Below are 14,852 nucleotides of genomic sequence, written 5' to 3' on the forward strand. Positions count from 1 at the left end.
CCTGTCCTTTGCTATCTTTGCCTCATTGCTAGATTTGACTTACCATTTTTCTTGGCATATAGATTCTTATAAGCCTTAGAGCTACTTTTTTCAGTCTTTACGTTTATTTTTTTTGCTGTTGCAAATACAAGATTTTAAAGTCCGAGGTTTCAGTTGTAACAACCTATCCATCACTCTCATAAAAGGACTAAGATTGCTCTCATTTCACCCTCTTCAAGCACTATCGGAAGCTTTCCTACGAGTGAAATTTTAACGTGTGTGTTTTTATTGTTTATCATATATAAATGGGTTTATATTGTCTACACTTGGTGCATATGCAACACATTAGATAAGATAGATATTCATATTTTCAAAAGGATCTACCTCATTACCCTTATTGTTTTTGCTTATATAAATTTGAGTTTCTATAATGAGTTCCAATACTTAAAAGTCTAGAAAATAAATATAAGTTACAATAATTATTTATAAGATAAGATTTGAAGGATTTGTTAATTAATAAAATCCAAGTGTCATCATAAATGCCCATATCGGCTATCAGTGACATATTCATGTCTCTTTTTTCTCTTATCTTCTTCATTTACGTGGTAATCATATTATTAAAAGGAGAACACATAAAACATATGAAGATACATATTATTTCTCATTTCTCTTCATAGACATTGTGTTACAAAACTAAACGAACTGTTACTTTTGTACCTAGGGCTATAAATGAACTGAACGAGGACTTGCTCGTTTTAAGTTTAGTGAACAAACAAACATGAACACTAGAACAAACAATTTTTCGTATTTACTTTCTATTTATTTGTTAAGAAAATATGTTTATTCGTGTTCATTTATTTGTTTATGTTTGTCTCTCTCTTAAAATGAAACCGGTCGTATAAAACCAGAACTCTGTGATTTGTATACTTATACTTAAAACATATAAATAATCGCGCAAAAATACACTAAATAAATACTAGACTGAACTCATATAGCCGGGAATGGCTTCTTGAACCCAATGATAAAGTTGCCCCTACTTCGGTTCCTCGCTAAAATCGCAGTTCCTTTATGCATCATTGCAACAAACTCACTGTAATCTATTCTACTATCCTGCAAGTTTCACAAATGCAAGTCAAACATACATTCATGGCATATATATAAAGTTATAAACATCTAAACACTTACATTATTCTGATCAACTTCTTTTATAATTTCTTCCAAATGAACACTATCAACTCCAAACTCCTCACAGGCTTGTTGAAGCTCATTACGTGTAATATAACCGCTTCCATCTTTATCAAAATATGAAAATGCGGCAAATAAACGATCCTCCCTATCAACTTTGTTAAAATGCAATGTTGCAGCCACAAATTCATCATAGTCAATAGTACCACTATTATTAATATCCGCCTGCGACGAAAAACAATATGTTTGTTAATAATATAGAAACATGTAACTTATAGTTTGTAGCATAATGTCATAATATATACTCACCGACTGCATTAAATCATAAATATCGGATTCGTTGAGATCAGTACCGAATCTCTTCAATCCATCTTTCAGTTCATCAAAAGTAATATAACCACTGTTGTCTGTATCAATCATCTTGAACATTTGCTTCAATCCGGCAATTTCTTCTTCGGATAGTTTTGATGCAATGACCTATAGCCACAAAAGTTGAAAACACCATTTTATAGCTTTAATCAAGAATCAAGAATAAGCTTAAAAGTTAATACCTTTAGAGCCATTTTCTTTAGCTTATTCATGGCAGAAAACTGTGTTAACCGAGTCAAGACTGCAGGATCAAGAGGCTTGTCCGGTGCAACACCATCTACACTAATCCATGGGTGTCCTACATCAATTTGAAATCAAGAATTCAAATAATAATCAAGAAAAATGAACTCAAGAAAGAAATAAAAATTTGAGTAAACTACGGTTTTCGTTCCTGTGGTTTGTCCAAATCTGCGGTTTTAGTCCAATAGTTTCAAATTTACGATTTTCGTCCTTGTGGTTTCATTTCACTTGCAACTAAACCCGCATTCATTAACCCCGTTAAGTATGGCCGTTAAATCCATCAGCGCACCCTTCACGTGAGGGGCAGTTTTGTCCTTAATCCCAAATATGCCCTAGCCCCTCACGTTAGGGGGGCTTGTGAATTACGGTTGGGCTTATCTGGGGAGAAAAAGGACAAAAATGCCCCTCATGTGAGGGGCACGCTGATGGTTTTTAACGACCTGACTTAACGGGGTTAATGAATTCGGGTTTAATTGCAAGTGAAATGAAACCACAAGGACGAAAACCGCAGATTTGGACAAACCACATGGACGAAAACCGTAGTTTACTCTAATAATTTGGATGGAGTATAGGCTCAATTTGAGTAGCAATGATTGGTATTTCCGTTTGGGTCGTATACGATCTAAGCAGGCTATAGAAAAGCTTGGGCTAAAAGTCCACAAATCGGATTTTTGGCCCGGCCCGTTTTGGGTTAAAAATGTCGGGTTTGGTCAAAGAAAGTCAAGCCCGGGTGTTGATTTTACTTTGATTATTGATTTTCTTGGGTATATCCCCTCTAATCTATTTTTGTATTCTTTTCTTTATTAATAAAGTTTGCCCGGGTATCATACCGAGAATTTCATGAGCAGTTATCCGTCTAGTTCGGTCTCTAACAAGCATTTTCTTGATCAAATCTTTAGCACTTGAGGAAATAACAGGCCATGGACTAAACGAGAAGTCGATTTCACCCTCCAATATATCGCTAAATACATCATTTACCGTTTCTGTAACCAAAAGAAATAATAAGCATAACAACCCAATATCAGTTACAAAAAATTTTATAAAAAAGTTACACAAGTTTTAAATAATGTCACCTCCCCAAAATGGTGGCACCCCGGAAAGAAGAACGTATAATATTACACCCGCGCTCCATATATCTATTTCAGGACCATAATGTCTTTGCAGCACATCTGGTGCAACATAATAAGGACTTCCAACTACATCTGTAAATATTTCTCCTGCATATTTAACCTTAACATATTGTCATATCATGTATATATGTGTGAACCCTCAGGTGGGCTAAAGTGAAATTGCACTAATTTTGACGATATTTTACTAATTTCGTGAAAATAACGTTAAAAGTGGCGAAAGGTTAATCAGGCATCATGTGGTGGCGTTGATAGCCTAAAGAAAAGGGTACATGCACCAATCAGCCGGTGTCCCGATGGTTGAGTGTTATGTGCCTTATGTCCAAGACTTGATGCAAAACTACTATTGAGTCGGGGGTCTCACCGGAAGCAACCTCTCTATTCCTACGGGGTAGAGGTAAGGCTGTCTACATCTTACCCTCCTCATACCCTACCATAGCTTTGCTATTGGTGGGATTTACTGAGTACGACGATGATGATGATGATGATGATATTTTATATTTTAAACTAAAAACCTACCAGGTTTAAAGAAAACTGATAATCCAAAATCAATAGCTTTAAGAGGCGAATCTTCATCTTTATCCGCAAATAAAAAGTTCTCGGGTTTAAGATCACGATGTATAACGCCTAAAGAATGACACGCTTCGATAACACTAGCAATAGTTCTAAGAAGATGAGCTGCTCTTCGTTCGGAATAATGTCCTTTCTTTGTAATTCTTTCAAATAGTTCACCTCCACCACAAAGCTCCATAACCAAATAGACTTCATACGCGTCTTCATAAGCTCCTTCAATGGAAATCACATTAGGGTGTCCGGACATATGGTGCATAATCTCAACTTCCCTTCTAACATCCTCGACATCATCATCGTTTACTAGTTTCCTCTTCGAAATTGACTTACACGCGTATTTCTTCCCGGTTTTCTTATTAATGCAAGTAGAAGTTGTGCCAAATTGTCCTTGTCCAAGTTTCTTACCCATGGTATAATAATCTTTAAAACAACCAGATCGTGTTTTCAAGACTTTATCAACTTGAAGGCCTGCATTCGACGTTCGCCTCTTATGTTTTGAATTATGTATTACACTATTTTGCACAATCTTTTGTGTTGGCTTGCTTTGTTGCTTTGTTATTACAACTGTTCCTGAATATTTACCGTGTGAATTGGTCGCCGGTTGGGCCGGTTTATGATCTTCTTCCTCTATAGATACGATGTTTGGAGGCGTGTTTTGGACAGGTTTAGAAATCTTGTGATTTTTTAAATGATGATGGTTTCTTGCTTTTCTTTTTACATGACTAGACCACCATAATGAATGCCATATTGTTCTAAAGAATCCATGCTTTAAGCATCTTGAATTTGATGATCCACATGTATTTCCCATCAAAAACAATTTTCTTAAACATTTCTTAAGCATTATATCCTTTTGTCATAACATGAAGCAATGAGATGAACATGTAATAATATAAAGGATTTTTTTTTCTTTTTACGAACGTAAGCAAGATCGAACAAGGAGAGAATTTGATAGATTCCTGGTACCGGATAAGGTTGATTGATCGAGCGGATTATGAGGTTATAATCATAAAGATGATAACTTTATATGGATTCACTAGATTTCCATGCAAAACCTTAACAAGATCGAAAGTTTCCTGAATATTTGATGGATTTTCTGAATGTTTGATGGTTTGTTTCGGGTATGAATTTCTGCATTCAATGGCTTCCAATTAAACATGAGTGGAGGCTAATAGATGGATATATGTATATATGAACCAAACAAATAAACATGAAATATATATGTCATGCAATATATATGCACGACAGATTACAGTATTAAAAGTTGCAGGATATTAATTTAAATTACATAGTTACATTTTCTTATTAACGGCGGAATCTATCTATTCTAATAAAAGACTACAACTTTTGCCACTTGTCAAGCTCATAGCCCTTCTCATCTTTTTTTCAACAAATTTTCATATATGGTCCTTATCTTTTAAGTTATTTCAATATATGAATTCAAGTTTATGTTTATTAAATGTAAATAGTAACTTATTCATTCATCAGCATTAATGGTGAAATAAGAAAATATCAAAATTGAAGTTGTAGACATGTTAGAATAAAATTTGAAAATCACAAGTAATTGGAATTTAAAAAAAATAAAGGTGCATTATTGACGAAGAATTTGGATTTGTATGGTATATAACAAATTGTTTTTAGCATAGATTCAAACAGCCGTGCATAATTTTTTATATAAGATTGGTTTCAAAGTTGGATTTAAAATTTTCTCATAGTGTATTTTCTTAATTTTCTACAAATATTTTGTATAAATATTACAAACATGAAGAATACATATCATATATATATATATATAACTTGGTGTTTAGTATTAAATCATTGAAGTTGAATAGTATAATTATAATTGTAGGGGTATGGTACTAAAACCCGGTTCTACGACCCTAAATCTATTACGTTTGACTTATTTTATTATATGGGCTAATACATTTGTTTTTGGGCCGAGGGGGTTTTGTGGAGGTAACCCTAACTGGGCTAGGCCCATTAGGGTATCATGATGGTGGCCATGAGGGTCCCTATATAAGGAGGTCTCCACCTCCTTATCAAGGGTTGGCAAATTCTCAGTAAGAGCCACCACCATATTTTTGTGTCTGTGAACAAGAGATCTTCAAGATCATCTTAGCGGTCACCTCCACACCCCCCGAAACCATTTGCAGGTCTCAGGCGCAGCCTGAGGAAGAAGAAGATCAAGACGTGGTTCGTTCATCTCGAAAATCCGTGGAAGCATCGTCATGGATCAGGTTAGATTCGTTTTGTGCTTCGACAATAATCTATATGTATAACGATTAACTCTATGAACTATCTGCCATCTATTTATATGGCTTTTTTGTGTAGTATAAAGGGTTATAGCAATAACAAGATCAATATTTAGTTTTTAATATTTTCTTTCATAACTCAGACCAAAATGTTTTAGAAACATATGTTTTATGACTTGATTTATACTTTTTCTATACATTCAAATATATTTAATTTAATATGCCTTTATAAGATAAATTACTTAATTAAAAATATTTGATATTTTAAACCAAAATATTTGTTTCAATCCCATTCCATTATTTTCGTTTTCAAAAAATCATTTAAGATATTGAAACCTTGAATATCGTTTTCATCAGTTATTTACATAATTCCTATATTATATTAACTTATTAGTTTTATATTTATACAAATACAACGAATTGAGGTTATGTTAGTGTTACATGTTGGTTAGTACATAATTAAATTGTTTATTATGGTTTATATTCAAATAATAAAAAAATAAACAATCGATTCATTATATGTGGAATAAGAACAATCGACTTGGACTAAATCCTAATAACGCCAGCGCCTAAGACTTAGCTTTTAATACCTAAAAATATATATTATTTAAAAACTAAAAGTTTATTTTTGTTGACCCGAAACCAAGAATTTTGACCCAAGAACCAACCCGATTTACTTCGGTTCAGGTTTGGGTTAGTATTTTCTTGGGTTCGAGTTTCTCGGGTCGGGTTAGTTTGGGTTCGGGTACGGTTTTCTTTGGTTGGGTTTCAGATAACGGGTAAAAGTGGCAGTCCTACTCCCAACTATTATATATAAGAATCACTACCTTCACTTTATGCAACTTTAAATCTTCTAAAATTCTTCTAACTCAGAATAATCTCTATTATTTGAACATGGTTATAAGGTTAGTATGTATTTGTCATTTTTCTGACAATTACATTCATATGAAATGAAACAAATTATTTTGTTATAGTTTAATTTTCGGTTTTTATGTTGCTTGATTATATATTTTTTAATTGTAAAATATAAAATCAATTAAAAATTTGACAACAAATTTATCATGATTAATCAATTTCAAATTCTAAAGATTTTAAAGATGATTATAAGATCAAAGTGTAGGTATATAATTTTTGGGATAATCATGTTTTTTGGGATAAACATGAGCAGATGTTTTCAAATGACATCATATTAATTGATTAAAATCTATGATATTTTATGTGTATGAATATTTTTTTAATAATTTCATGGATGTATTATCATTTATCTAGAGTTGGTATGTATTTTGATAACCTTTTTTGTCGCACGGACAGCTATACGTGGCTATATCAAGAGTTATAAGCAGACCTATATGTTACCTTATTAAGAGTTACAAACAGACATGGACTAAAAATTTTGATTTTTGATAAACAATATATACCTACTAATACAATCACAAATATAGTGTAAAAGGAATTTTTTACTTATTTGTAACATATTTGTGTAATCTTAGTTATCTAATTTCTGTATTTTAATGGATAAAGTTTAAATTTTTCATCAATTACCCGTGTAATACACGGGCCTCAAACTAGTAAATAAATATAAAAATCTTGCAAGAACCTAAACGAAATACAAACGTACAATTACAAAGCCACAAAGAACGGAGGACAATACCACTCGACCAATTAATATCGCAAAATCTAGCTCTATTTGAATTACTATACCAATTTCATAAAATAGTTAAGCTAAAAAGTAAACTGGGTTAAGACTCATTTTGAGAATTTTGCATATTCTAAGGGCTTAGAATTTTAGACTATAATCGAATGAAATTTTGACATTTGAATAACTTAGAAATATGATGAAATAATTAAGAAATTATACGGTATATAAGAATATATAAATAAATTCATAGGATTTTTAGATACTTAAGAACTATATTTTTTAAACTAATAAATTTTGAAGAAAGGTGTATAAATTAAAATAAGAAACTAGACATCTAACTAAGCCCTTTTCTTTAATAATCGGCCCATTAATCCGGCCAATCGGTTGATTAAGTTGATGAGGGTTAAGTGGTTAACCGGCATTCTCTTTCTCTCTTTATCATTTACTGCTTATTTGCATTTTGAAAGTTATGGTGACCTTGTTAATTAAAATAAACTAGCAGGTTATTTTCTCGTGTCGTGGCAGCTCGGTGTTCAATAAAATTTATATTATAATGTAAGTATCCGTTCAATTCGATAAATATACTTAATTTTGATTATAACTCTGTTTTCAATCAAATTTATATGAGGATCTTCAAATTCTCAACTACTTTAATAGGAATACGTTTCACACACCTTGTTAAAATGGTACCTCTTAACTTTAATAGGAATACGTTTCATACAAGCCCATTGGCATGCATGTGGATATTTAGTAATTTAGGCATGCGCAGAAAGTCGAATTAACCGACCTATAACTAAATTAACCAATAAAATCAAACTAAAACCTAACTATACCAGAACCTAGTGGGTAAATTTAATGATTTTTGAAAATTGACAATAATGAATCAGTTATGATTAACAAGGTTTCCATACTGGTCAAAACAAAACTGAATCAGTTATATGTATTCGTTTAATATTATAGACATATGTATATATCTTTAATGCTATGCATTAGACTAATATATGCAAATGCGTAATATAATTTATTTCATGATGAAAAAATTTCAAGCCCAAATAACACCCAATCATATTGATTTTAGCTAGGCCTAGATTCAGGGCCCGCCAGCCCATAACTAACTTGCTATAACCTTTAAACCTGATTAACCAAAACCACTATAATTGATTGGTTATGGTTATTGATTAACCGATATCTTAGTTATGGTTATGGTTTTGGAACAAAACTAACCCTAACCTATCAATGCAGACCTTTATTTAGTATCCGTGGGGAACTTGTTAAAGTGTATTTATGTAATTTAAAAACATCATACTTGAAAATTTTAATGTTTTTTAAGGAAGCAAAAATACTAACGTTGTATACAAAGATATTGTCTTTCAATCAACTTCATGTTTAGGAATAGAAATGAATCTTGTCTTTTCGTTTTAGCCATGAATTCAAATTTTAGTATATTACTCAATTCAAAATAACGAAATACTCAAATCCTACTAAATCGAGAAAATGACTCATATTAACTATTTCAAACAAAAGTTTACAAAAATCATCATACTATAAATAGTAATTGCGATTAAAAGATAAGACAACAATAGATATCAAGACAACTTGTAAAGGTTGAACAAACCAATTTTGAGATATGCACGTCCCATAACTTAGATACAAACGAATTTTGATCACACACAAATGTTTGACGCAAACCAATTCACAAGAGTAATCCCAAATTACTTATTTTAGGATCTCACAATCACTAATGAAGTATTAGATTGTTAAATCATTTCTTAAGATACGGAGTTTGAAGTTGTTTGACATCTTCTTAATAATAATTATATTAATGAGGCTATCTTTGAATCATTTAAAGATAAAATGTGTCTGCTTTATGATTAATATAAAGTAAGATGATGAATAACAAGTAAATATTGAAGATAATATCTAAAAGATTCAATGCTACCTCTATTTAATGTTTTATAAACTTTCACATTGAAATTGAGGGTAATCGAACAACAAGTTACGACATTAGCTATTTTCGAATGCCGGAGATAGCAATTTAAATAGAATCTAATATTGCATTGTTTTGCTTACGAAAGAGAGAACATAATTGGTCTTCAGGTTTTTCATACGCAAAACAAATAATGTTAAGCAACACGAAACTAAATGTTACAATATACAGTATTAACAAGCGATCTTTATTAAACTTAAAAAAAATAAACGTTTCTTATATTCAAATCTTTGAAAATAGTAATAAAGCGACAAAATAATTTTAATATTGATAATAGTAATAATATTAATAATAATAATAATAATAATAATAATAATTTAAGTGTCAAAATCAGATTTTATGAACAAAAAGCAATGTCAATAAACTATAAACCCTCTCGTCGAGAAAGCGACGTGCACACGGTTGCTTTGTAATTATGAACTGTGAGCCTAAAAATATCTATTTTGCCCCCCATAGTTAGGTGTTTATATTTAATTGTCACACCTCTTCGTATAATTTAAGTCGATTATTTTTGCAACTTATTATACTCATTTATATTTTCAATTATTCTTGTATATATAAGCCACTAGTTTGATCCTCCCATGTTACGAGAGTTTATTTAAATTTTTTTAATTGTTTTGCTATTTTATGATGATTATTTTATTTATTAACGTAGTTTTGTTTTAATTTAATACATATGTATTAGTTTGTTATTATATTTTTTAATATTTGGGTTTTATCAGTTGAGATGGTTTGGTTTTTTAGATTTTTAACGAACAAACATAAACGAACACAAGCATGTTGATTTTTTTAAATGTACAAACATGAACACAAATATTTAATGAAAAAAGAGCGTTGATGTAGTTGACGATGGTGGGTAGTATTGGAAGTTAACCGACGATGGAGATGATAGACCAGCAACGAAGAACATGTAAAGTAGATAAATTAAATTAGGGTTTGATAATGAACGAGTTTATCAATAAACAAGATCTTATAACCCATTTGAGGGCTATTAGAGTTTGGTAAGACACATAACCCGTAAAAATTATTCTTTTATAATTAAGGGGGTTATTTTACAAATAAATGTGATGCTATAACTCGTTTAAGGGTTATCCGGATTTGGTGAGACCCATGACCTGTGAAAATTATTGTTTGCTTATGAAATAATTTTACAAATAAATGAGATGTTATAACCCATTTAAAGACTATCCGGGTTTTGTGAGATCCATACCCGCGAATTCGAGTCAAATGCATGAAAAGCCTCAATTTATAAATCAAGCAATATGGTGGCTTTAGAGAACGGGGGAAACAACCTGAGAGTGACACCTAGGATTTTGTAGTAGACAATTATATACATAGTTAGATAAATAAGATTTATTGGCAAAATTGTTTCTAGAAAGTATGTAATACCGTCGTCGGGACGTTGGCTTATTGTTACAAGTTTAGCTGTTTTATATGATAAACGATGTAAACTTGCTGTGTTGATGATATAGTCGTTCATAAAAAGTAGAGGTTTTTAAAATGTATATAAAAAATATGTTGTATACATGTGTATGAAGTTTATTGTATACATGAAAAGTATTGAAATATGTTTACATAAGTTATTGCCTATTGTTTCTGATCGTCCAATGTTTTCTGTGAAAGTAGTTTGAAAGTTTAGTGTGTCAACATTCAACAACATTAGCATTGCTGTGCTAATAAATGTTTTTGACTTTCTTTTTAGTAAATTGTAGTCAACAAGAAGAGAACGAAGATATTTGAAAGTTCAAAATCTTATCCGGATGAAACATCAAACACGAACCTAAATCTTTGTTATATTATTCTTTTTTTGATAATTAGATTAAAGACATTCAAAAAAAGATAATTGATATAAAGCTTTAATGTGTAGGAACATTTTCATCATATCCCAAAAATTATGTGAGGGGGTTTGCAAATTATATTGTGGAGTTGTGAGTTGTAGGGGTATGGTACTAAAACCCGGTTCTACGACCCTAAATTTATTATGTTTGGCTTATTTTATTACATGGACTAATACAATGTTATTGGGCTGAGGGGGTTTTGTGGAGGTAACCCTAACTGGGCTAGGCCCATTAGGGTATCATGATGGTGGCCATGAGGCTCTCTATATAAGGAGGTCTCCACCTCCTTATTAGGGGGTCATGCTCAATAAGAGCCACCACCACTTTTTGTGTCTGTAAACAAGAGATCTTAGGATTTCTTAGCAGTCACCTCCACACCCCCGAAAAACCATTGCAGGTCTCAAGCAGCTGAAGAAGAAGATCAAGACGTGGTTCGTTCATCTCAAAATCCGTGGAAACATCGTCATGGATCAGGTCAGATTTCATTTCGTGTTTCGACATGAGTGTTTGTGGGAAACAAAGTTTGCCTATATTCTTTGTTGAATTGGTTGTAAGTAAAGGAAAAAGAAAATTATACTGATAAAAGTATAAAAAATATTATTTAATTGAACATGAGAGAGAAACGTAATGTTTTTAATGTAATTATAAAAACATGGATAAAAGACAAGCTGAGAATGCTCTAATCAATGCTATTTTCATGCAATTACCATTTTTCTTAAGTAAATATTTATTTTTAAAACGCAGCCTACACAAGAATGCGACATATATGTCTAGCAGCGACTATATACACTCTCTAGTTATAAATAGGGTCGTTTTTGAGGCATGGCAGGGTAGTCGACGGTCACAGGCCCGACACCCTGCTAGGCCCGAAATTTTATTTTTCAAAAAAAAAATTATATGTATTTTTATCAAAAACGTGTGTATAATCAATGTTTTAACACAATTACATAACCACTAGCTTGGTCTAATGGTAAAGGGGTATGACATCTAACCAAAAGGTTGTGGGTTCTAGTATTATTTGAGACAATTTTAAGCTTATTTTTATACAAAAGTTTTTTACACAACTTAAATCATAATCAAATAAGCCCATTTATAATTAAATTGTTTAAACCCAACAAAATGTTTCTTTTACTTAAGGGCCAAAAAAAAGTTCGCCTTTGGCCCAAAAAAATTTTCGTCTTTTCGAAGCCGGCCCTGGTTATAAATTATAATACTTATGATTAGAATTGGTGCTAACAATGATAGATTCTGACCGGTCCATGTCATCAAACAACGGTTACTTTCACTTTTCGTTTTCTTTCCTTTCCCAAAAAATCAAGTCTATTCCTCCCACTCTCTGCTATCGATCCTCGACGTTCCGTTAAGGGCATCATTAATTGGTTATTAATCACTCGCCTCACTACGACTTCTAAGCTTATTAATTGCATCTCTTACACGATACCACCCTAATCATTAACAAGATTGGCATCCCACTTACCGTAGAACTAAACAACAATAAGAAGAGAAAATTGTCATTTCCCCACTGGTGTACTATCTAAACCGACATGTGCCACCATTGACAACCATCCTTTAACATGTTGTGGTCACCCTCTCAAAACAAATTTCGATTAAGTTAACAGTTAATGTAATCTCATAAGATATAAACTTGAAAACAACCATCATAATCTAATCTTAACAACCATCCTTTAACATGTTGTGGTCATCCTTTCTTAATAACCATCATAATCCAATCTTAAGAGCTAGCGATGCAGCTTGTCGTCTACCTGGTTTCTATTAAGATATAAACTTGAAACACCATATCATTATTTAAATCTTAAATACTTTTACTTTCTCAGTTTGCTGTATGTAATTATTTTATTGAACTTATTGTGTGATTATAATGATTTATACTTCATATGTCCTAGTATGATATTACTATAAAACTGTTCTAACATGCACATCAGCACATGTGTATGCTATTTTATTTTACTGGCTCAGCATAGACATATGCATGATTAAGTAATTATAATTTTAAAAATTTCAACCTTCTTTAAAAAAAGAAGCTAATGGCAAATGTTTACTAACCATAGACAACCTTTAATATGATTTAACAAGCAATACAATATTGCAAGTAGAAATACAGCCTGACCAGAAAATGAACTATATCAAACCACATTGAAGGGGAGGTATCGATCGAGACACACGCAAACTATAATTTAAAAAAAAAAGGATTTTAGATTCAACTATCACATTTGAAAAAAAAAGAAGAGGGTTTTAGATGTGAGTTTTTTCTCATAGTGAAACGCAGATGATTCGACGAGCCAGCGTGGCCTCTCAGTGATCATATAGGGTTGTTAAAAAAATCAAACCACATTAAAGATTTTCATTAAATACTTATTTAATTTTCAATAAATATCACAATATCACACAGTAAACAAGTATTTTTTTAGAACGACATTTTTTTACGTGTTAGGTCATCAAACTCTTTAAATTTAAAGATCATGTTGTCCAATTATGGCTAAATTACGTTGTCTTAACTGAGCCCATACCGGCTTCAAAGTTTAGGCTAGACGTTCCTCCGGGAAACCATATCGTTGGCTGCCATTTGACAGTCGTAGTGCCACAAAAAGAGCATAACTCTCTGGCGTAACCCACGATGGGACGAAAACCCTGGTGAAACTCGGGATTTGAACGAACAGCCTCACAAGAACTAGCTAAATTCGTTAATTGTCATAACCCATTAAAAATAGGAAAAATTCCCAAAATAAGCGTTTATGAAAACGTTTTTCAGGTTTTAGGTGTCATTTGCAAAAATTCCTGTCACACCCTCAAAATCCACTAACGGAGTTTTACCGTCAGAGGGTGTGAACTAACAGGATCGGAATCATTAGTTATAATCAAACCATAAAAACGTTTAAATGAAAATAAGTGCGGAAGCGTAAAAACCAAAAGATAAAAGTTGCGTCACGCAGGACGACTCAAAACCCCATAATAACAGTTTAAAATCAGGTTGCATAAACAAAAGCGTTTCAAACAATGCATGATCCTATACCGCGCGCCCTCCTCGGCTACCTGAGAATAACATACTAAAAGTGTCAACACGAGGTTGGTGAGTTCACAAGTTTATATAAAATAAAGCGTTTAGCGTTTGCGTTCAGCGTTTTGCGTTCAGCGTTTTGCGTTACCAGATAGTGTTATGTCAATTATATATCTATAGGTAGCTAGCCTATAAAACAAGTATTACTAAGTGTTCGACACCGAAGCTGACTGTTTATCATTTGCCTTGCCACCAGGTCTATCCCGACCATGGTATGTGTTTAGCCAAGATTACACCCACTCGACCTCCAGTCGAGTTAAGCGTTGGGTGGGGTTTGTCAAACCCAGTAGTACTACTCAACAATGACTCGCTATTATCCAATACTAAACGGTTCGATGTGAATGAAGGACTTTAGTTATTGCGTTTGCCACTTAGTCTTTACAAGTGATATATAATTTATATTAACAAAATCTTAAATGCGTTTTCGGAGTATGTTATCTCCCCAAGTGAAAAGCGTTTGAAAATAGTTTAGAGGGGTAAGTGAACTCACTGTTTGCGAAGAATTCCCAAAAATAAATCACCAAGTGATGCGCGTCACAGAAAACTCTCTCTAGCGTTCTAAAACAACAAAGAGATTTTCTAAGTGTCGGAAC

The 14,852-nt window shown here is 32.3% G+C and overlaps 1 protein-coding gene across 1 annotated transcript; it reads right to left on the bottom strand.

The window, feature by feature from the left end:
- Positions 1-921: 921 nt before the first annotated feature.
- LOC143541144 (calcium-dependent protein kinase 26-like) lies at positions 922-4,278 on the bottom strand. The gene is made up of 7 exons (XM_077034043.1): positions 3,420-4,278; positions 2,847-2,990; positions 2,604-2,756; positions 1,716-1,831; positions 1,474-1,641; positions 1,165-1,389; positions 922-1,089 (listed from the first exon to the last, which is right to left on the bottom strand). The coding sequence occupies exons 1-7, from the start codon at positions 4,276-4,278 to the stop codon at positions 967-969; spliced, it is 1,788 nt and encodes a 595-aa protein (XP_076890158.1). The 3' UTR covers positions 922-966.
- Between the last annotated feature and the right edge of the window lie 10,574 nt (positions 4,279-14,852).

Source organism: Bidens hawaiensis, unplaced genomic scaffold (assembly GCF_021521415.1).
Source record: "Bidens hawaiensis isolate Kalapana, Puna unplaced genomic scaffold, B.hawaiensis_p1.1 tig00012472_1, whole genome shotgun sequence".
Taxonomy (NCBI): domain Eukaryota; kingdom Viridiplantae; phylum Streptophyta; class Magnoliopsida; order Asterales; family Asteraceae; genus Bidens; species Bidens hawaiensis.

Bases quoted from the DNA above. Each gene is read 5' to 3' on its own strand.
- LOC143541144 (XM_077034043.1), bottom strand. From the start codon at position 4,278: ATGGGAAATACATGTGGATCATCAAATTCAAGATGCTTAAAGCATGGA. The intron at 1,390-1,473 runs GTGAGTATATAT...TTTTCGTCGCAG, and splicing joins TTTATGATTTAATGCAGTCG to GCGGATATTAATAATAGTGG. The intron at 1,090-1,164 runs GTAAGTGTTTAG...TGAAACTTGCAG, and splicing joins AAGAAGTTGATCAGAATAAT to GATAGTAGAATAGATTACAG.